This window comes from Cryptomeria japonica, chromosome 6 (genome assembly GCF_030272615.1).
Source record: "Cryptomeria japonica chromosome 6, Sugi_1.0, whole genome shotgun sequence".
Lineage (NCBI taxonomy): Eukaryota > Viridiplantae > Streptophyta > Pinopsida > Cupressales > Cupressaceae > Cryptomeria > Cryptomeria japonica.
In genome coordinates this window covers 644,748,265-644,769,935 of record NC_081410.1, presented here as the reverse complement: position 1 = coordinate 644,769,935, position 21,671 = coordinate 644,748,265, and the positions used below count along the sequence as shown (strand labels likewise).

Below are 21,671 nucleotides of genomic sequence, written 5' to 3'. Positions count from 1 at the left end.
AGATAACTTCGTTTAACCCTCTTATAAAAACAATTCAATGTGCATTCGGTATGGGTTCACCTTCTCTCTCTCTCTCTCTCTCTCTCTCTCTCTCTCTCTCTCTAGACAACTTTTAATCCTCTTATAGAACCATTAAATGTGCGTTCGGTATGGGTTCACCCTCTCTCTCTCTCTCTCTCTCTCTCTCTCTCTCTCTCTCTCTCTCTCTCTCTCTCTCTCACTCTCTCACAAACCCTAGACAACTTCTTTTAACCCTTTTATCGAACCACGCAATGTGCGTTCGGTATAGGTTCACCTTCCTAATCTTCCCCTTCGTTTTTGGGATCATTTTGTTACAAGGTCATTGGTAACTCTATAAACCAATTCATGAAGGTTGATGATTCCACGACTACCATGGGTCATTCTACCTTTTTTTAATCGACATTGACATCTCTATGCCTTTCCTTGAGGATGTGGTTCTTATGGTTGGGGATAGGCCATGGACTTTGTGAGATTTTGCCAAGATCAAGAGGCAATGGAAAGCACAAATAAGAGAGAACAAAATAGATGATAGGAATAAATTGTATTCTATCAAGATGAAATACTAATCAACTGGATCATCAAGCGTTCAGTTACATACAATGTAGATGAGCTTGCTTATATAGGCAAGGCTATATGGATATGTGAGCACACAAACATGATATGTGGCTCAATAACAAACAAGGGTAGGTAGGAAATAGGTGTGGGTAGGTAGGAGAAACAATATAATATTCCACATGAGGTGGATCACCCACTGAATGTGGAGTGTAACAACAAGACCAACACCATAAAAGGTGAAAATTCTCCTACACACACAATCCCAATGTGGCACAAACACCCAAGTGTCTCATACCCAAACTAATATGAAATGCATTTCCTAAGTAAACTTAAGTAAGGTGTAATAATATCCAAGATGAATACTTATTTACACCAATAGACTCAATCGTTGGATTATGAGGGCCTCCCCTTTCGCAGGCATCTCCGAGTCACTCAGCTTTAGATTGTTCTCTCACGCCACAAAGGTGTTGCTACTTGGTGGAAAGATGCTATTGTTGATCACTTGACTGTTAAGGCTTCAAATTCTAATGTTTCTGATGACTCCTCACAAGAGGATGATGTCTCCTCTCGAGATGAGGTTGTGCCTCTTACTGTTGTTGAGGTCGCCTCGTCTAGCCTCGAGGCTCCTACACTTGTTGATCTTATTCTACAACAATGATCTACTCCTGATGTTGTTTTGCAGCAACAATCTGCTCTTGTTGCAAACAGAAACTCTATGGGGATCTCCCAGCTTAATTCTTCTTATGATGTTCCTAATAATAGTATTGTCTGGACTGTTGTTTGTCACAGGAGGAAGGGTAAGTCTTCCCCCCAACCCCCCCCTCAAAATTCTTTGTGTCAAGTTTTGGGTGTTTCTCCCCACTCTTGAGTTGGGTTTTTTGGTTGTTGCTAATTTGGCAAGCTTTTAACAGTGGTCTTTTGGCTTCTTGTTAAAGGCTTGTCTAACCTGAGTTTGTTAAGGATCAACACCCTTGTTTTTCTGCCTTTCTTTTTGCTGCCTACGAACTATTTGTATGTAGGGTCAGCACCTTTATTTTGGGCGGCGGCTATTCTGGCTCCAAAAACACACTAATGTACCACAAAAAGTTGCATAACACACAATAGTCGATCTCCTCTAGGCGTGAGTTGAAACCAAAAGAAAATGCCTCAAACTCACATGGTGATGAAAAGTATACCCTACCCCCTCCTTGACCAGCACAATGAGGTTCCTCGTGCACATCAAATATAAAACTTTGAAGTTGATCACGAAAGCGACGATCGTGATTTTTGAGGAGTGTCAATAACACAAACATTTTTGAAACCATAATAGGTGTGTCTTCTATTTTGCTACTTATTTAAATCAAAAACATCAAACTAAATATACACCAGCTACCCACCATCTACCGACTAAATAAAAGTTTTTTAAAATCTACGGATGTCTAATGAAAAATGTATTTAATGATCTCCTACTTTCATGAAGCATGATATTTCAGTCTTTTATGATTCTGTTTCATCCAAGTGTCTGCAAGATGTGGCTTGAAAAGGACTCTTTTACAAAGGAACCTGCACTGCAGTTTCTAGGAAGCTCTCTTTTTGTGGCGCTTTCTTTAAATTAGTTCCAACTGCTCGTACTCCACAATGTTCTTCTCTTGTTCAGGTAATTTCCATGAAACTTCTCTAATTTATGTAGATTCCCGAGTTTGTAGCACCCAATTTGCCTTATTTAAGAGCTGAAGAATGGGAAAGATCAGGGCCATTCAATTTCTGAGAGAAAGTTTCAGAATTTGAAATTGGGTCATGGCTAAATCGACTAAAAGATTGGAAGAGATTATTGGGTTTGATGATTATTTGCCAATGATGGCAGATATGTTGGGGGAAGAGGAGTTCATGGTGGAGCTCTGCAATGGCTTTCGTCTTTTGGCAGATGCAGAGAAAGGAGTCATAACTTTGGAGAGTTTGAAGAGAAATTCAGGTGTTTTGGGGATTGAGGCGATGAATGAAGATCAATTGCAAGCAATGATTGCAGCTGCTGATCTCAATGGCGATGGAGTTGTGGACGAAAATGAGTTCTGTGTTATGATGGTCAGACTCAGCCCCTCATTCATCACAGAGGCTCAACAATGGCTGGAAAAAGCCCTTATCCATGAACTCCAAAGCTGTGAGCAGTAATCACAAAACCTTTCTCTTTGTCTGTCTCGTTCTGTTTGTCTGTCTCATTCTTTTTCTTGTGTCCTGCCCACACAGAGTGACTGATTCGGGTTTTATTTTTTAAAAAATCTCTATAATCAGATCCAAATCTGCATTATAAAATCTCTGAGTTGTGTTTGTGGCTGTAACTCATATTCAAACCCCAATATTTTTTCTCTTCATTTAGGTTTTTCTTGTGTTTTGAGCATTCTTGTTCATAGATCCTTTTTTCATCGCCAGTTGGATCATGTAGTAGGATTGGAAACATGAATGATAAATAAAATACAAGCACTTTAGCTTGTTAATTTCTATTATATATTATTCCTCCTTAAATTATATCAATTTGTATTTGATATTAAGATAGTTCATTATTTATAATAGTATTTTGGCACAAATATATAATCTTCTCGTGCAGTAAGAACATTAATATTGAATCAAAATTAGATTCTATTGTGTTGAAATATGGGTCTCTTATTATGTCTCTTGTTTTCCTACTCTAATAAAATTCATTTTTAAAAATATTTTTAAAAAGGCTAGAATGGAGAGTAAGTGTGTACCCATCAAATGGCTAGTGTTTCTACTAAAAGCTTCATAAGTATTAGATATGGTTACTTACTATAGATATGGTTACTCTCCTTCTTTTTGTCTATTAGATTCATATAGAGAGCTACCTAAAGGATACATTGGGAATGTATTTTGTTCATTAGATCCATGTAGAGAGCTACCTAAAGATACACTGAAAATGTATTTTGTAATTATCAAAGAGTTAAAGGACATCGGAGTTGTATGGATTTGAAGCATATAGTATATGATGTAAATCATAATAATAATATACGTGCAAAAGGTGTTGACAATGGAAGAAATCATTGTGTCTCTTAATCAAAATTTACAAATTTATACGAATCATTTTTCATCACAAAATCATGCTAGCAATGTAGACTTCCAACGAGCATCAAGATAGTAATGACACATGTAGATAGAGATAACATTGGTGTGCATGAATTTGATTTTCAATCATATGTAGCTATGAATTCTTTTGTGGGCATGATTTATGGTAAAGATAGTTTTTCATCTTCTATTCCATTGATTACTCTTTTGATAATTAGATTTTATATAATAATTATTATGGGTCATTGAGTGTATATGGGTGGAGTACCATGTTATATATTTAATGTATGTTAATCCAATGTTTGCAGAGAAGAATTTTCATTTTAATCATCTGATTTAGCAACATGCCTATCCATATTTATGAGTATATTATAATGACAATGTAATATTGATTGAAACTATGTGACACATTAGTTTACCTTTAGAGATTGGTCCAAAAGAATTGCAAATTTTATGTCTTACTATTCCTTATTCAAATATTCAACATTCGAATTGGTAGATCATCGACGCTATTCTAAAGCAATATCTTCTATGCTTTATCAATGTATTAAAAGTACTCATGGGGTAAAGTGGTTAAAATTGATAGAGATACATGCAAGACTCTTGTGAATCAAGTAATTTTACTTTGGATGCTTTTTTTAAGACAATAAAAGTGTTTTTTTTAATATCTAAATAAACTATTTTTAATGGTATGTAAATGATTTGTAAGGGAGAAAATTGGCATGAAAATGAAAAGAAAAATTAACTATTTATAAGACATCCTAATACTAATCTTAAAATGATAAAATCAAATTTGTTTATGCCCCTTCTTATTTCAAAGAAATTGGTAAGATATAATGCCCAAGGTACATCAATTTGATCATCCTATATTTCAAGTACATAGGATTGGATGTTTAGGTCTCCAATAGATCTTAATGAGTAGCCTAATACTTATCTGCTACAAAAGAATGAAAAAAGGAAAAGGAATAGAGGCTAATACATCGATATTTGCTTCATCTTCAAAGGGTACTACTACTTCATGAATATCTAAGAAAGAATCTTATGCTAGAAAGTTTAAACTACACATCTAGAGCAATCTCCAAGGAAATAAGAGTTATGGGTTAAAAAATAAAATTCAGCAATAACACCTATTCCTAATATCTTTATGATGAGATCCATCTACTTAATGATAGTGAGAATAGATATAGTTGAGATGAGGGCGATTTATTAGGAGAATATTCTTCTGACATCATTGGTTGAGACTTTGATCCTTTGATTTTCATTGATATATTTATATATTGATATTTACATGTTTTCCTTTTATCATGTGTTTTTTTATGTTGTTAATTAGAATGCGAATGAAGGAACTGCACCTTTAGGGGTGCATGCTGACATAAGTGAATCTGAGAATGTATTGTGGAGTTCATATCACTTTTGTTGAACATCTATTTGATGTGTTGTGTCTTCTCTATGTTTCAAGATTACGTGAATCATGGAGTAGTTAGCAACCACTCTCATCATATTGACAAAAAATATATCAAATATTTTTTTTGTGTATTTTTGTTGGCATTTTGTATTGAGCCATGTATGTTGTGATCCTTATTTATCATATCTTCCATTTACTTTCTACTTTGAAATTTTTATCTAGAACTATTTGTTGTGAGTCTCCCTTTTATCAAGTTTGTTGGCATTAGGTTTCATAAATGTTGCATTTCATACATTTTAATTTTTAATTTTTATATTTTTGTGCTCATACATCAATGCCTTGTAATGTCCCTTCCTAGAATTTTAATGGAAACCAACAAATTTGCAATATAAATAGAACCTTCACCAAACATATCCAAAACAACAACAATTAATTGTACTTAACAACACTCATAATGAATTTGACAATCACACAAAGTTGGATAAAATGAATCAAACACTGGAAACAACTTATATTGATATAGTTATGATTTCTATAGCCAATAGGACTGCTATGATAGTCATTACAAAGTAAGTAACAAGTTCAAATGAAACTACTTAAATTTATTGTCACTCTTTAAAGTGTTAGAGTATTCGGGTATTTACTTGATTAATTAAACAATATTTATTTAATTATTTAAGTTCCATTTATCTCTTTTACACTTAAGCTAACTTTAGGTGCATAATAATTAATTCTTTTATTAATTATTATGTGCAAGCCTAGGTTTTCCTTTTTAGGGTTTCTTGACCTATTAGAGGTTTATTTTTTTCATTGTATTGTAAGGATTAATCGCATTACACACTTTTGTGAATATTGAGCTCTCATTCATTTGAGCATATTTTTTGTGTATTTGTTTTATCTGTTACCTTCTTCCTTGCTTCTCCTTGTAACAAGTTATTAAGCTTGCAGATATCATTTGGGCTCCTGTGGTGTTATATTTCTCAACTCCAACATGGTATTAGAGTTTCAGATCTGCAGCTATTTGTTCTTGTTTTGAGATTTTTTGCCTTGGAAGCAGATCTGGGGTTTTTTAGAAGTTTTTTTTATGCACCTAGGGAAATGTTTTTTTTCTGAGCACTTTGGACATGAATGAACCTCACCATCGTACTCTGAAGGCCCAAAAACCCCTATGGTCATGTAAAACTTGACCATTTTTTTACTCCTAAGCCTCTGGGTGATTTTGGGACTTGTTTTTCAGATCTGTATTTTCAGGGGTTTGTGCAGTTGTTTTTTTTTCCATTTATGGAGGTAGCTAATTTTTTGGTACATTTTGGTGCCAAAAGAACCTCACAGTTGGATTCAGAAGGTTGATTCCATGAATTTTGATATATAATTTGCCTATTTTCGGTGATAGGGGTATCTAGGGCATGATTTTTTATTGACACGTTTTTTGAGGCACAAAAATCCGTACGACTGTACCTACAAACGCGTCAGAAAATTTACGTCAAAAAAAATAAATAAATAAATAAAATTTACCCTTTTTATGCCCTAAAAGAGGTTTTTTTATTTTGGTCGTAACTTGGTCATACGTAGGCGTTTTTCAACAAATCTTATATTGTCAGAAAGCTCTTTCCAAGCTCTATCCAAGTTTGAACTTTTGATTTTGCTTTTTTGATAGTGTGTTTTTCTGTTAAAGATAGAGGTTCCTTTTTGCACTCCGGGAGACATCACTTGAGCATCCATCCAAACTCCGTTTTCCGAAAACTTTATATTGTTGGAAAGTTTGTTCTGTATACTTTCCAGCCATATGGGTTTTCTTTCCAGATTCTGCTCTAGGAATATTTTATTCAATTTTTTTGTCTTTTAGCACTCTGGTGGATATCTTGGTTGTTTCAGGTCGTAAGATCTCTTCTCTTAGTAGGATGTCTCTATTTTGGTTCTCCTTTCTGTTTCCATTCTTCTTATCATTGTAGCTTCTTTTATACAAACACAGTGAGATAAAGTGTCATCATGCATTGTTTACTTGGGATCTTGCACATCTTGTGTCTTATTGTACATGCACTACTTATAAAGTGCCATGAGGGGGTTGATTTTTGCGTTGTTTTCCATCTATCTTTGTCTAGTGAGTGTTCCTTCCATGACATTCGCCTCATGTTGTGTGTCAAGTGAGTGTTCCTTCCACGACACTATGTACTATCTCTGCGCATTCGATGTTTCTGGTTCTTCGTCGTGCAGTTCCTGTTGGCCATTCTTTTCAATCTACCTGTCCCTCTCCCTTTTCAGCATTATGGGGAGGTTTGTCATGTTGTTCTAATGCTTCCTTGGTTCGATTGATCAGTTCTTCAAGATTTGGTGTTTCATACCATCTGTATCTTCGAGTTTAGTTGTTTGCCTTTGTTTGCCTTCTGATTCGAGTAGTGTCATTTGAGGGCACTCATACAGATTACAGTCTTCTCTACCTGGTCATGTTCTATTTTAGTGGAGGTTCTTCAGATCAGTAGTTATTCTTCGACAGTGTTTGCAGGTTCTTCATGCTTCAGTGATTCTTCTTATCTTCTCTTGTTCCTATCTTTTTGGAAGATTCTTGTTTGGAGGTTTTTTCAGTCCTTCTTCTTGCTTTTTCCATCTCTATTTGGAATAGAGTTTTGTTCCCACGTGGTTTTCTCTATTTCTCCGGTTCATAAAGATTTGGTTGTATTTGGGTACCTGATCAAACCTTGTTGTCGAGACCCATCTTTCTTGCTTTCAATAGTTGTTCTAGGTTTTAGCTTCTCCCTAAGTCTAGCTTAAAGGGGGGTGTTAGAGTATTCGAGTATTTACTTGATTAATTAAACAATATTTTTTTAATTATTTAAGTTCCCTTTATCTCTTTTACACTTAAGCTAACTTTAGGTGCATAATAATTAATTCTTTTATTACTTATTATGTGCAAGCCTAGGTTTTCCTTTTTAGGGTTTCTTGACCTATTAGAGGTTTATTATTTTCATTGTATTGTAAGGATTATCACATTACACATTTTTGTGAATATTGAGCTCTCATTTTTTTGAGCATATTTTCTGTGTATTTGTTTTATCTGTTATTTGTTTCCTTGTTTCTCCTTGTAACAGGTTATTCAGCTTGCAGAGATCATTTGGACTCTTGTGGTGTTGTATTTCTCAACTCCAACATAAAGCTCCAACACACTCCCTAAGTGAGAATTCCCTAAACAACCAAAGGGTTTTTGTCATTTGATTCCAACAAGCAGTGAGCATCCACTAATCGTAGTCTCCCATATATTTTTGTCCACAAAAAGTGATTAGCAAATATAATAACATAGCAGATGCCCATAATTTATATACTTCACTAGTTTTATATACTCTTCACACAAAAGACCAAAATAGTCAGTTTAGACCCAAAATGGTGTCATGGCTCAAATTTGAATCCTACATGTCAGGTTACAAGTCGGCCTTACAAGTCTTACATGCATTTCTAGTCAGAGCTTTAGACTTTTCCTTCCCTTCTAACTTGGCATTCATCAAGCTACAACCTCAATCCCTGTCATCTAATTTCTCCTTAGCATGTGTCAGGTGGTAGGTACCCTTGTTCCTCCATACATGATAGTTTCCTAGTTTGATGCAAGTAACATGCTCAATCCTCAATAGATCCTAGCACACATCAAAAAATATATTTGATGCCCAACCTTCGATGAATCTCTACTATGCATCGAACAACAACTTTGATCCTTGTTCTACAACAACCCTCTGGCATGTATCAAGCAACACTCTAATAATCAAACTCCAACATCACCCTGGCCAAATAGTCCTTTATCTCTCGACTTGTTACAAGTTGGACAATAGATTCAACCCCTAACCCCCAATGCATCATTGAGTTCTTCCATTCTCTTGGTCTGACATAGGTCAGTATGTATCTCTAAACCATGATGTCCGACATATTTTCAGCATGTGTCAAGTGACATGCTCAATCTTTGAACTCTGACATCCCCTGGCATGCATTAGGCATAAACCTTAATTTTGATAATTCTCAAGCATGAATCAAGATGCAATCTCAATCTCCAATCTCTAATATCTCCTTAGCATGAGTCACTCAATAGTCCCAACCCCCGATCTTCAACATCTCCTTGAGAAAGAAATATTTCCTTTGATTTTTGAAAAGAGGACATGATAAATCCTCCCTCCCTAAGATTGCTTGTCTTCAAGTAATGCAAAAGGATGCTTAAGTATCTGTGTGCTAATTAGTTGAATCATGATGTACTATTCATAGAGTCCAAAGCTCGTACTTGTTAAATGATGCATCTTTTGCCAGAGAGTCATATGTAAACCCAAATGTTCAAATGTCTCCTTATCAGTAATATGAATCATATAGTAATGATCATCTAATATGGATCTTGTACCTTCCCATCTTTGACTTAGATCAAGTAGTATCCAAACAACCAATTATCATATGTTGGTGATCCATAAAATATCATAAGACCAAGTGTTGTTCTATGTATTTACCACCATGTTTTCGTTGCACCACTTTGACCTCCATACGAGTATGATGATAGCTCCCTTGAGTTCTAGTGGATCCTATCATCGTCCTATAGGCAAGAACCCTTATGAGTTTGGACCACTTAGCTTGCATACAAGGTGGAATGAAGTTGTAATCGGTAAAATTATTTCGAATTTATCCAAAAAAATCTTTGCAATAGCTGAAATAATTATTTTCTAGGAAATCAACAATATTAAAATGATACAAAAGCTACAATGTTGATAATCCCTTGCAGAAATCAGTAGCATAGAAGTTGGGAACAGCCATAGAATTCTTGAAAATATTCCAATATTAGCATCTGACTAAAGATTACTCAATCTTATGGCTAAACACACTTGTATGGTCTCCTCTCCCTTGAACTTTACCTCTACATTTTACTTTTCAAACAAATATGACCAATGTATTTCAACTATGATGTTCACCTCTTCCAAGCTGGTGTTATAAGACTTATCACTGCTCAAGGAAGGTACAACTAGTAGTAGCATCATAACATGGTTGTGACATTGCAACATTTATTTTCTTTGAATTATAAATATAATGGATTGTAATCCCCACCATGTGACTAAAATTTTTTCTTTGGTTGCAAGGGAGTTGCGTGCAATGCTACAAATATTGAGGACAATAAAACTAAAATCTAGAATCATACTCAAAGTGGCCCTTGGATCATGTCTATTGCAACCGAGACTCCTCATCATTATGTGAAGTGGGTGGTTCTCCATAAGAAGCTTCCATCTTACAATTGTTTCATTTGGTGGTCACCTTAGGAGCATAAATTTGAGCTCATCCACATTAGACCAAACACCAATATGGTTCAAGCATCTCAACTTTCAAAGAAGTTATGTTTGTGTGGGAGCGGGAAAAGCGAGACTAGTGACTAGGACCTAATCTCACTTTTGCCAACACATTGGGAATACGAAAGAGCCTAGGAAGATAGATCACTTTGGCTAATTCTTGTAGGAAAGAGAGAGCCAAGGATTATCTCTTATGGTTTATATTCCTCTTGTTGCAAATGATGAGAAAATCTAGGGTTTGAATGATCAAGTAGGCTAGGAGATAAAAAATGAAGAATAAATGAACTCAAAATTGAACAAACCTGCAAATCTGAAACAGGGATATTGAAAGCATGAAAGGGGGGGATTTTGGATGTGTCCCTGATGCTGCAAACTGAGCCAAACTGACTAGGACCAGGGTGCCACGCCATTGTCCCTAATGATCTGACATAAAGCTGCAACTAGGAGGATGCAATTTTGATGTTCTGAGCTTCCACCTTGCCAAATTTCACCTGAAACTGGATGGACCAGGAAGCCCAGAAAGGACCAAGGCACCTAGAGAGGACCAGGGTGCCCAGAGAGGACTGGGGCACCATGCCCTTGTCCTAGTGATTTCTGCTCAAATTTGATCTTCAGGACTGTGTATGTGTGCTTTGTCGAACCTGAGAATTGCAGCGACAATCAAATCCTATACCTGTACCTGCAACTAAAAATAGGGTTTTGAGTGTCTATATAGGGTTTTCTTTAGTCAAACCCTTGTGTTGGTGATTTCCACCTCCACAAATAGTCAATAATGTACTGAAAATGTGTGTGCTACAACCTTGTGTGTATGCAAGATCCTAAAATGAAAGAAACTAGAGCTACCCTACGCATGAGAGTAAACCCTAAATGTAAATAGCAATGCTTCAAACCAAATATGCTAAATGATATAAATCATGAATGTAAATATGCAAATTGATGTAAAGAAGCTCATACAAAGACATGAAAGTAACATGAAATCATACCAATCCCCAAGGGAGAGATATTGCCACTAGATCTCTTATTATTCTTCAATGTCTTCAAGGCTCCTAATTGATGATGAATGCTTGACAAATGCTTGATGAATGTTGTTGAATGTTGTTGAAGACTCCACATAGGCTTCTCTTTCAGTACATGTAGAAGGCTCTTTGTTCTCCAAAAACCTGCTCTTAGATTCTCAAATCTGATAGATAGATAGTTCTTAGTTGCCTTCAAATGAAGAAAGAGAGCTCTTATGTATGAAACCCTAGATCTTAATTTCGACTTAATTCCTCCTTTAGGCCGACCTATGAATTGAATTTCCCGCCAATATTTTGGGGTTAAGCATTATAATATCATAGAATTATGCTCCCGAAATTTTGAGAAAAAAGTCGACCATGTGCACTCCCACCACGGTCGGACCAACTTTTCACCAAATTTTCAGAGTCGTTAGATATGATGATATTAGAGCGAATCCCAAAGTTACAGCTGATTTCGAGGTGTTTTGATATGTGAAATCGGGCCTTAAAAGTTGAAATAGGACATAATTAGGGTTTATGATTAAATGATTTATTGGAGGAATAAAATAAAAAAGGGGCACACTTAGGGTAAAGCGCCCAATTTTATAATGTATGAAGTGATGAAATATGACTTTAGATTTAATTTAATTAATTAATTAAATGCTTAAAGGGAAATAAGAAATGCAAGATGGAAGACACACTAAGGCGGGTGCTAACCTAAGTGTGACATTGTACCACCATAGCAAGGGTGTACAATTTACGACACTATAGTTTGTCACCCAATGGTCAAGTCCATCATGACCAATATAGGATCCCCTTCTTTAATGCTTGGGATTTCAACCTCATCTCTCTTGGGTTTCAATTTTACAGTAGACTCTTGCATATGATGTATCCTTGGCATATTACAATATTATGTTGAACTCTCCTATGACATACAAGTTTTTACATTCCATGTATCCATCTATTATGTTGGCATGTTGTTGTTCCCACTTGTTCTTCTTATGTAATTTAAAGGTCCCAAATATCTAGTTGAGCTTCATGACTATACCCTTGAGCTAGAAATAAATCATCACAATTCACTCACCTTATCCACATCAGAGCTAGGATGGTTGGAGTGATTGCCCCCCATGACAAAATATTCTCATTAACATTACCACGCAAAGAAAACCTCTCAAAATGTATCACTCCACTGTTGCATATAACATGAAATATCAAACTAACACTATTATAGTATTATAATGCCTTTAAGTTTGATAGATTTGTGCAGAAGTCAGACATGTGAATATTATAAGAGTGGCAAATAGTCATACACAAACTAAGAAATCTCCTTTAGAATCTACTAATAGTAAATTTCTCTTTACCATAGTAATAAATCCCTACAAAACCACTTGCGTGAATTCCAATGAAGTAATGGTGTGGTTATTAATAATGATGACAAAAATATTAGGATTGGAAATTATGTCCATCATTTTCCTAGGAGTGCATTCACTATGATCTAAGGATACCATCTAATCATAACCCAACTGCCTCATGCTTTGTTGGAGATCAATCATCCCATCCTACCCATGTTATGCTATCCTATAATACAACAACATTTCTCCCTGAAATATTTTAGTGGAAACACCACAGATCCTCAACTCATGATAATATTATCTACTTAGTGGTAACCTTGAAAAATTAGGTTTCAAGCATTACTAGTCCAAGGTAGACTAAGCATAGTCTCCAATAGATGTCAAATCACCTTTGAATAAGGTTGTAGTTACTACTAATTAAAACTCCAAATAGAAGTCTTTACATATCATGTGCTCACCCAAAATGGTGCCTAATCACTTTTCTCCATTGGTGTCTAGAGTCTGGGGTGTTTCATTCTTCATGAATCCTCCACTTTACTTGTACCTTGAAACCCAATAGTATATACCTAGCTTAGTTGCAAAGTCTTGAACATTGAAATAACATGCATTTTTATTACCTTCATTTAGCATCAAAATTATTGGGGTGAGTATCTCCATTTGGTCTTCAGGCGTTTAGTGAAACAACAACTTGGTGAATGTGTCCATTACCCTTTGGTGGTCATGTTGACCTCTGTTGGATCTATCATGTATAAACCAAAAATTTCCTTTTCATGACTGCAAACTAACCTATCAACAAGCTCATCAATGCTGGAGAAAAATAGCTTGATTATTTCTTGATCAATCTCTATGTAGCTAGTGTGTATCATCATGGAGTTGCCTTCCCTCATGTTAGAAATTCATGAAAGCAAAAAGGGGCTATAAATTGTGTGGCCCATTTTGGGGACTCTGTATCCTTTTATAGATCTCCATCAAGCCTCTTATCAACCTATGAGTTCTCATCAAGAGGATGTGCCAACATGTTATTCCTAAAATATAAGTCTCCACATACCTTACACTTTCTCACGATCTAGCTTAAATGTTGTTTTGTTGACATGTGCATAATGTCAATTGCATGGTCAATGGTGAGAGTAGTTTCAATCAAAGGCAGTTTGTTGAATTTCACACCAATGCATGTGAATATCCATGATCATATATGAAGGGATCCATGTTGAACACATTCCAGATGCTAAGAGGGGGGGTGAATTGGCATAAACTAAAATAAATCCATTCATTAATTCTTAAAACATTAAATTTAGGTTTGCAAAAATAAAGAACAAAACAAAGAATTCATCACAATAGGATACCAATAGTTTTACGCAGAAACCCCAAATAGGGAAAAACCACGGTGAGGACCAACTCACTATATATGAAATAAGTATTACAATGTCTATTTTTAGGCTTACTGCCAAAGAAATTCACTACCACCTGAACTTGCAGGCTAAGACGCATTGCCTTAGGGAAAGATATAGTGACTTACAGATTGAAGACCACTTCTTTAGGGAAAGATAAATTAGCATCACAATGAACAAGATATGGTGAATTGTTGTAGAAGAGGCATCTCAGAAATGTTGATAGTGAAGTCATCTTTATAGCTTAAAATTAGTTTGTCACATTGATTTCACACGCTTTATATACCTTTGTTGTCTTACTTTGCACAATATGTAACTTCACATCAACTCTCACATCTCTATCAAGATATGTATTTATATGAGTCATCACAAATGGTTTATACTTCCTTATATATCCTCCACACCATTAAAAACATCAATTAGGTTAGTTCAATAGGACCAAACACAATACATCATCAACAAAATAGGTTCCAAATCATAGTCGGCCTCAACAAAATGATTACACATCTCCAAAAATTCTCCAACACAAATAGAATTGGTTAGGAACCACCAAAAACATACCTAGTCGACTCTAAAAATCAAAAACTTCTTATCGAAATGCCTCCAAACAACATGAGAGAACTCCAACACATAATGTGAACCAGTATGAAGACTTGAAAGACAACTATAGTCATTCTATGATAATCTCCTGAAAGGATTAGTCGTCAATTTTTTATACAAAAGGAGTAACTCACTAAGCTAGTAATCGTTATGTAGACTTGACAGACTATGTAACAACAACATGCTAGAAATCATTAATCGAGGCACAAACAAACCTACAAAACATGGCATAGATCCACCGCACCATCACCTCAAATCTACATGAACATATCTATCAATGTTGTACATAAGACACCACCAAGCTTAACTCCAGAACAACAAAAACAAAAAGTGTAATGCGATAAGATGCAAAGTAAGACATTAAACGTCAATCATAAGAAAGGCTCACTATCACAACACTTAAAATTTTTCTTCAAACTCCCAATAATGGAAAATAGGCCAAATCATCATACAAGAATACAAATATCAACCATAGTGACCTTATCATATGTATAAGATATAAACCATGTGAACCAATACATACCATAAACTTGCAACCATATGATGGATGCTCATGTTGGCATTATGTGAACCAGTATGAGGACATAATGACATTGTATGTTGTCATTGATGTCAATATGCTTTAGAGGTGAGAACTGGCATATGTAAGAACCGGTATAACATCTTTAGAGGTGAGAATCGGCATATGTAAGAACCAGTATAACACTGTGAACCGGCATTTGTGCCAAAGTGAAGTGGTGTGTTTGTTCAAGGTGAACCGGCATATGGTTATGGGAACTGGCACATGGAAGCGTGGTATGACTACTAGTTGGTACTCTCAACTTCAGGGTTTCCGGTTGAAGTGCTTCAAGCCTGTGTGGCTCAACCGGTGACTTTACATGATGAGTTAGCATGGTAACGAAGAACAGATCATGTTGCCACGTAAGCCTTGTGCGTGTGAAGGATCTTACATGAAGGAAATTGTTCCTATCTACCTCGGGAATGTGCGAAGTCTGTAAACGGTGATAACGTATGATGGGTTATCAGCCGCTATGAAATCAATGGAAAATGGACGATGGAGATTGGATCAAGACTGTTGCATTTTATGCAGTGTGCTCAACGGTCAGGATTGAACCGTTTGAATTCCTTAACGTAACAGGTTTTAGGGTTTAGGGTTTATGCTACTGACCTATCTGTTTTCCTATAAGGTCGATGTTGTGATTCTTTCTGAAGTTGTTGGCAAAAGTTGTGTGTGTGTATCCAAGAGAAGGGATACATAATTCTTGCTAGACCAAAATGAGAAAAGTGATACCTACAGAGTGTAAGTGCAGAAGGTGAAGAGGAGCTTAAGTGGATCTGCATTGGCATTGAGTGTTGTTACCAGATCATTGTAATACATGTTGATCTCTAACCACCTCAACAGTTGGAAAATCCCTTAACAGGGTAGCTTTAACTGGCTTGTTGTAAATCCTTTAACAGGGTGACTAAAAACAATTGAGTTCTTGAAATCCTCTAACAAGGTAACCTTTAACAGGGTTTAACCCTTAACCGGGTATTCTTAACATCCCTTAACCAAGTGATCCCTAACAGGATCGGTTCCAAACATAACCTATTGTATCAATCTTTAACCGGACAAGGCTCCTAACAAAGCAGACTTCTAAAGAGTTCAAAAACAAGCTTGTGGGTATTCATCCCCACCGTGGTTTTTCCCAATTGGGTTTCCACATGAAAAATATGTGTGTTATGTGTGATGTCTTCCTCATGTGATGCTTTGTTGTTTTCTGTCAAGCAGTAAATCATGTTGATCTAGCTGCTCATATGTATATCTTTGATGGTGGATTACTTGTTCATGTATTAGGGTGAAATGGAAATGAAATGTTGGAGTATATGAGAAGATAGGTATCAACCGGTTTATGCTTGTCTTAGCTATTCTAGGTTTTTGCCGGTTGTACTCTGTTGTAGGACCGGTGTTACTGTTTGTCTGTCAATGCATAGTTTCTGCTGACAAACTGGTTTAAGAGTGTATTTTTGTTTGTATTGATACAACCCCCCCTCTCAGTACCTATTTGGTACTATTCTTTCATCATTGAGTTATCAATTGGTATCAGAGCATCCTCCAGGTCCTCTATGTTATAAGCTTAACCGCTTGAGGTAAAGATCCTAGTCTAATGATGAAGAGGGAAGGTCCAAAGTTTAACAAAGAAAATTTCAGTATATGGAAAGACAGAATGAAGATATACATCAGAAGCATGGGTGCTTAACATTGGAGTTATGTTGAGAATGCCTATGTTGCCCCTACCGGTACTCTCACCGATGACCAAAAGAGAGAGATGTAGGAGAATGGGCAAGTCATGGAAGCCCTAATTAGTAGTTTATCTGACATTGAGTTTATTGATGTCCAAGATAAGGAAAATCCCAAAGAGGTATGGGATACTCTTGAAAATATCTATGGCGGTGATGAGCATGTAAAACAAACTAAGGAAGACAGCCTTAGAGGGAAGTTTGAAGATATGTGGATGGTTGAAGGTGAGACCATTCAACAGTATGGAATAAGAATCAAAACTATTGTTAGAGATATCAAGAGTGCAGGTGGTAAAATAGAAGATTCCACTGTGGTAAGCAAAGTCCTGAGATCCCTATTGTCGGTCTATGCAATAAGGGTTGCTGCTATTCAGGAACTGAGATCAATAGACAAGACTAAGGTATCCCTAGACTCCATCATTGCAAAGTTGACAGCCTATGAGCTAAATAGTTTTGATGGTAGTGTTCAAAAGACTAAATCAACTTTTAAAGCTTATGTTGTACCATCCAGAAAAGGAAAAGAAGCTAGCACTAGTGGTGAACCAAGACAGAGCAGACAAATGGATGATGAGGAGATTCTGATGGCATTTGAAGCTCTCCTTGCCAGGAAACTTCCTAAAGGAACCGGCAAATAAAGAGATAAGCTACCTTTGAAATTCTTTTCTTGCAACCAGATAGGACATATTGTTGTAAACTGTCCTAATGGCGACAACAACGATAAATCGGAAAGGTTCAAGAAATTCAAAGGAGGAAACCGAAGAAACTATTTTGTGGCAGTCGATGAAGGTGTCACAGATTAGGAGTCAGAGGATGAAGAAAATGAAGATATTATATTTGTTGTTGTCAAGGAAGATGTGTCAGACAAGAAGGCTCTTGTCTCCCAGTTTAATAATTCCAATGAATGGATCATTGACAGTGGTTGTTCTCACCATATGACTAGTGACCGGAGCAAGTTTCTATCCTTGGAAGAGTATGATGGTGGTATGGTTCGCTTTGACAATGATGCACCATGCATGGTCAAAGGTAGAGGGTCCATCTCTCTGAATGGAAAGAGCAATGTTGACAATGCGTATTGGGTTGATGGTCTCAGACACAACCTTCTGAGTGTTTCCCAGCTGAATGACAGTGGCCTCACTCTGGAATTCAAGAATGGAGTTTGCAGAATCAAAGGAAAGAATGGTGAATTGGTGGCCACCGGCATGTAGACCAAAGGTAACCTATTTCAAATAAATGCAAATATAAGTAAATGTCTTATGGATAAATTTGATGATAGCTGGATATAGCATAGGAGACTCTGCCATGTAAACTTTGATAACATTGTGAAGGCTAGTAAGATCAAGGCAGTTAGAGGGTTGTCGGTGCTAAGCAAACAGGATAATACCTTGTGCAGAGAGTGTCAATTGGGGAAAATGTCTTCCTCAACCTTTAAAGGTAAATCTTTCACTGCTGACAACTTGCTTGATCTTGTGCATACTAATTTGTGTGGTCCTATGAAAACTAGAAGTGTGCAGGGTGATAGGTACTTCATGATTCTCACTGATGATTGCTCAAGAATGATGTGGGTCACATTCTTGAAAGACAAGTCTGAAGCCTTTGTAAAGTTTAAAGTTTTCAGAGCATTAGTGGAGAAGGAAAGCAGTAAAAGGATCAAGTGCCTGAGAACTGATCGAGGAGGGGAATTCACTTCCGGTGAATTCAACAAGTACTGTGAAGAACATGGCATCAACAGGCAACTGTCTGCCCCCCGGACTCCACAGCAGAATGGCCTAGCAGAGAGGAATAAATGGACTATGGTTGAAGAAGCTAGATCCATGTTGATTCAAGGAAAGGTAGCTCACACCTTTTGGAGAGAAGCGGTGAGCACTGTAGTCTACACAATGAACCGGGTACTCATCAAGAAAGGTAAGGGTAAAACTCCTTATGAGTATTAGACCCATAAGACACTTGTGGTTAGCTACTTTAGAGTGTTTGGTAGCAAATGTTACATTAAGAGGAGTGAACACCAGAGCAATATGATGAGGGAATATTCCTAGGATATTCCACCAAGAGCAAAGCTCTCAAGTGTTTCAACAATAGGACTCAGAGAATTATGGAAAGCATCAATGTAAGAGTTGATGAAACCTCTGAGAAAACTGAGGAAACTGATAGTGAGCAAGCAATAAATGAACCGGTTGTAACCTTCTGGAAACCGGTTGCCAGTCAACCAAGTACCAGTAACAGTGTTCCTACACCAATAGATGTAGATGTTGATACTAATGGAGATGAGGATGAAGAATAAAAACAAGAGGAATCAATTAAGACCATTCCTCGGTATGTCAAGTTGAATCATGATCTTAAGCATATCATAGGAGATAAGGATGCAGCAATCCTTACAAGAAGAAAGGTCAGAGAAAACTCATGTATGATCTCTGAATTTGAGCCTAAATCATTCAAAGAGGCTCATAAAGATGAAGACTGGATCAAGGCAATGGAAGAAGAACTTGACCAGATAGAGAAAAATGGTACATGGTCTTTGGTACCCAGACCGGAGCATAGAAATGTCATTGGTACCAAATGGGTTTTCAGAAATAAGCTAAATGAGGATGGCATAGTGATTAGGAACAAAGCCAGATTGGTGTGCAATGGATATGCAAAAGAAGAAGGAGAAGACTATGGAGAAACCTTTGCTCCTGTAGCCAGATTGGAAGGAGTCTGTATGCTTCTTGCATATGCAACTTTTAAAGGTTTCAAAGTATATCAAATGGATGTAAAATCTGCATTCCTAAACGGTGTACTTGAAGAGGAGGTGTATATTGAGCAACCAGATGGGTTTTCCCTATCTGAAAACAGTGACATGGTATGTAGGCTACATAAAGCCTTATATGCTCTAAAGCAGGCACCTAGACCATGGTATGAGCGTGTGCATTCCCATCTTGTGAAGATTGGATTCGAGAGAACAAGTGAAGATAGAAATATCTACTTGAAGTCTGAAGGAGATCAGATCCTGATCTGTGAGGTATTTGTTGATGACATTATCTTTGGTGGAGATGATAAGATGAGTCATGAGTTTGTTGATAAGATGAAGAAAGAGTTTGAAATGTCACTCATAGGGGAGATTAAATTATTCATTGGACTGCAGATCCAGCAGATGACAGAAGGAATGTTTATCACTCAATCCAAGTATGTCAAAGAGGTGTTGAAGACCTTTGGCATGGAAGATAGCAAACCGGTTGGTACTCTGATGGTGACCGGTTATAAACTATCCAAAGAAGATGACTCGGCATTGGTCGATGAGAGGGAATACTAGTCAATTATTAGTAAGTTGCATTACGTAGTGCATAACAGACCAGATATTACACATGCAGTTGGCATTACTACAAGATTCTAGAAAAGCCCAAGAGAATCCCACTTGGTTGTAGTCAAGCGGATTCTTAGGTATCTGAAGGGAACTATTGACTATGGATTGTGGTATCCATATAGCAAGGATTTCAACTTGAAAGTATACACAAATGCTGATTGGGCAGGCAATACAGATGACCGGAAAAGCACAACCGATGGTACATTCTTGCTCGGTGGTAGACTAGTCTCATGGATGAATAAGAAGCAGAGTTGTATCTCTCAGTCTACAGCAAAAGTAGAGTATGTTGCAGCTTTCATGAACTACACTCAGACAATTTGGATGAAGCATGTATTAAATGGCTTCAAAGTTCCTGTATCTAAACCGGTAAGTATATTTTCTTACAATACTAGTGCAATTAATATCTCCAAGAATCTGGTTTTACATTCTAGAACCAGGCACTTTCAGCTTAAGTATCATTTCTTGAGGGAAAAGGTTCAGAACAAAGAGATTGCACTCGAACATGTTTCCAGTCAGGAGCAATTAGCAGACATATTCACCAAGCCTCTCCCAAAGGCTACATTTATGTAATTAAGAGGTGAATTAGGGGTGTTGCCCCTTCAGGAGGTAAACTAATGGTATATGCTCCACATCAGTCAGGTATTGCATAGTCGAATTTTTCTTCAGGATTGATGTCTTGAAGGATGCTACTCCTCAGGGGGAGCAGCATATTGGAGTAGGGAAGCTTGTGCCTCCACTTTGGCATTGTTGTCAAAGGGGGAGAAGAAGCAGATGAGAAGCAGAGAAGATATCTACAAAAATTGGGGGAGAAGATGTGAAGCGGAGAGACATCTTTGTATATTGCCATCAATGCCAAATGGTGAGATTGTTGGCATTATGTGAACCGGTATGAGGACATAATGACATTGTATGTTGTCATTGATGTCAATATTCTTTAGAGGTAAGAACCGATATAACAGCTTTAGAGGTGAGAACTGGCATATGTAAGAACCGGTATAACACTGTGAACTGACATTTGTGCCAAAGTGAAGCGGTGTGTTTGTTCAAGGTGAACCGACATATGGTTATGGGAACTGGCACATGGAAGCGTTGTATGACTACCAGTTAGTAGTCTCAACTTCAGGGTTTCCGGTTGAAGTGCTTCAAGCTTGTGTGGCTCAACTGGTGACTTTGTGTGATGAGTTAGCATGGTAGCGAAGAACAGATCGTGTTGCCACGTAAGCCTTGTGCGCGTGAAGGATCTTGCATGAAGGAGATTGTTCCTATCTACCTCAAGAATGTGTGAAGTTTGTAAACGGTGATAACGTATGATGGGTTATAAGCCGCTATGAAATCGGTGGAAAATGGACGATGGAGATTGCATCAAGACTGTTGCATTTAATGCAGT

General features: G+C 36.9%; 1 protein-coding gene across 1 annotated transcript; it reads left to right on the top strand.

The window, feature by feature from the left end:
- Window positions 1-2,051: 2,051 nt before the first annotated feature.
- Window positions 2,052-3,056, top strand: LOC131856138 (calcium-binding protein KIC-like). Its single transcript, XM_059207539.1, has 2 exons — window positions 2,052-2,212; window positions 2,420-3,056. Exons 1-2 carry the CDS (start codon window positions 2,194-2,196, stop codon window positions 2,722-2,724), a joined length of 324 nt encoding a protein of 107 aa, XP_059063522.1. The 5' UTR covers window positions 2,052-2,193; the 3' UTR covers window positions 2,725-3,056.
- The last annotated feature ends 18,615 nt before the right edge of the window (window positions 3,057-21,671 follow it).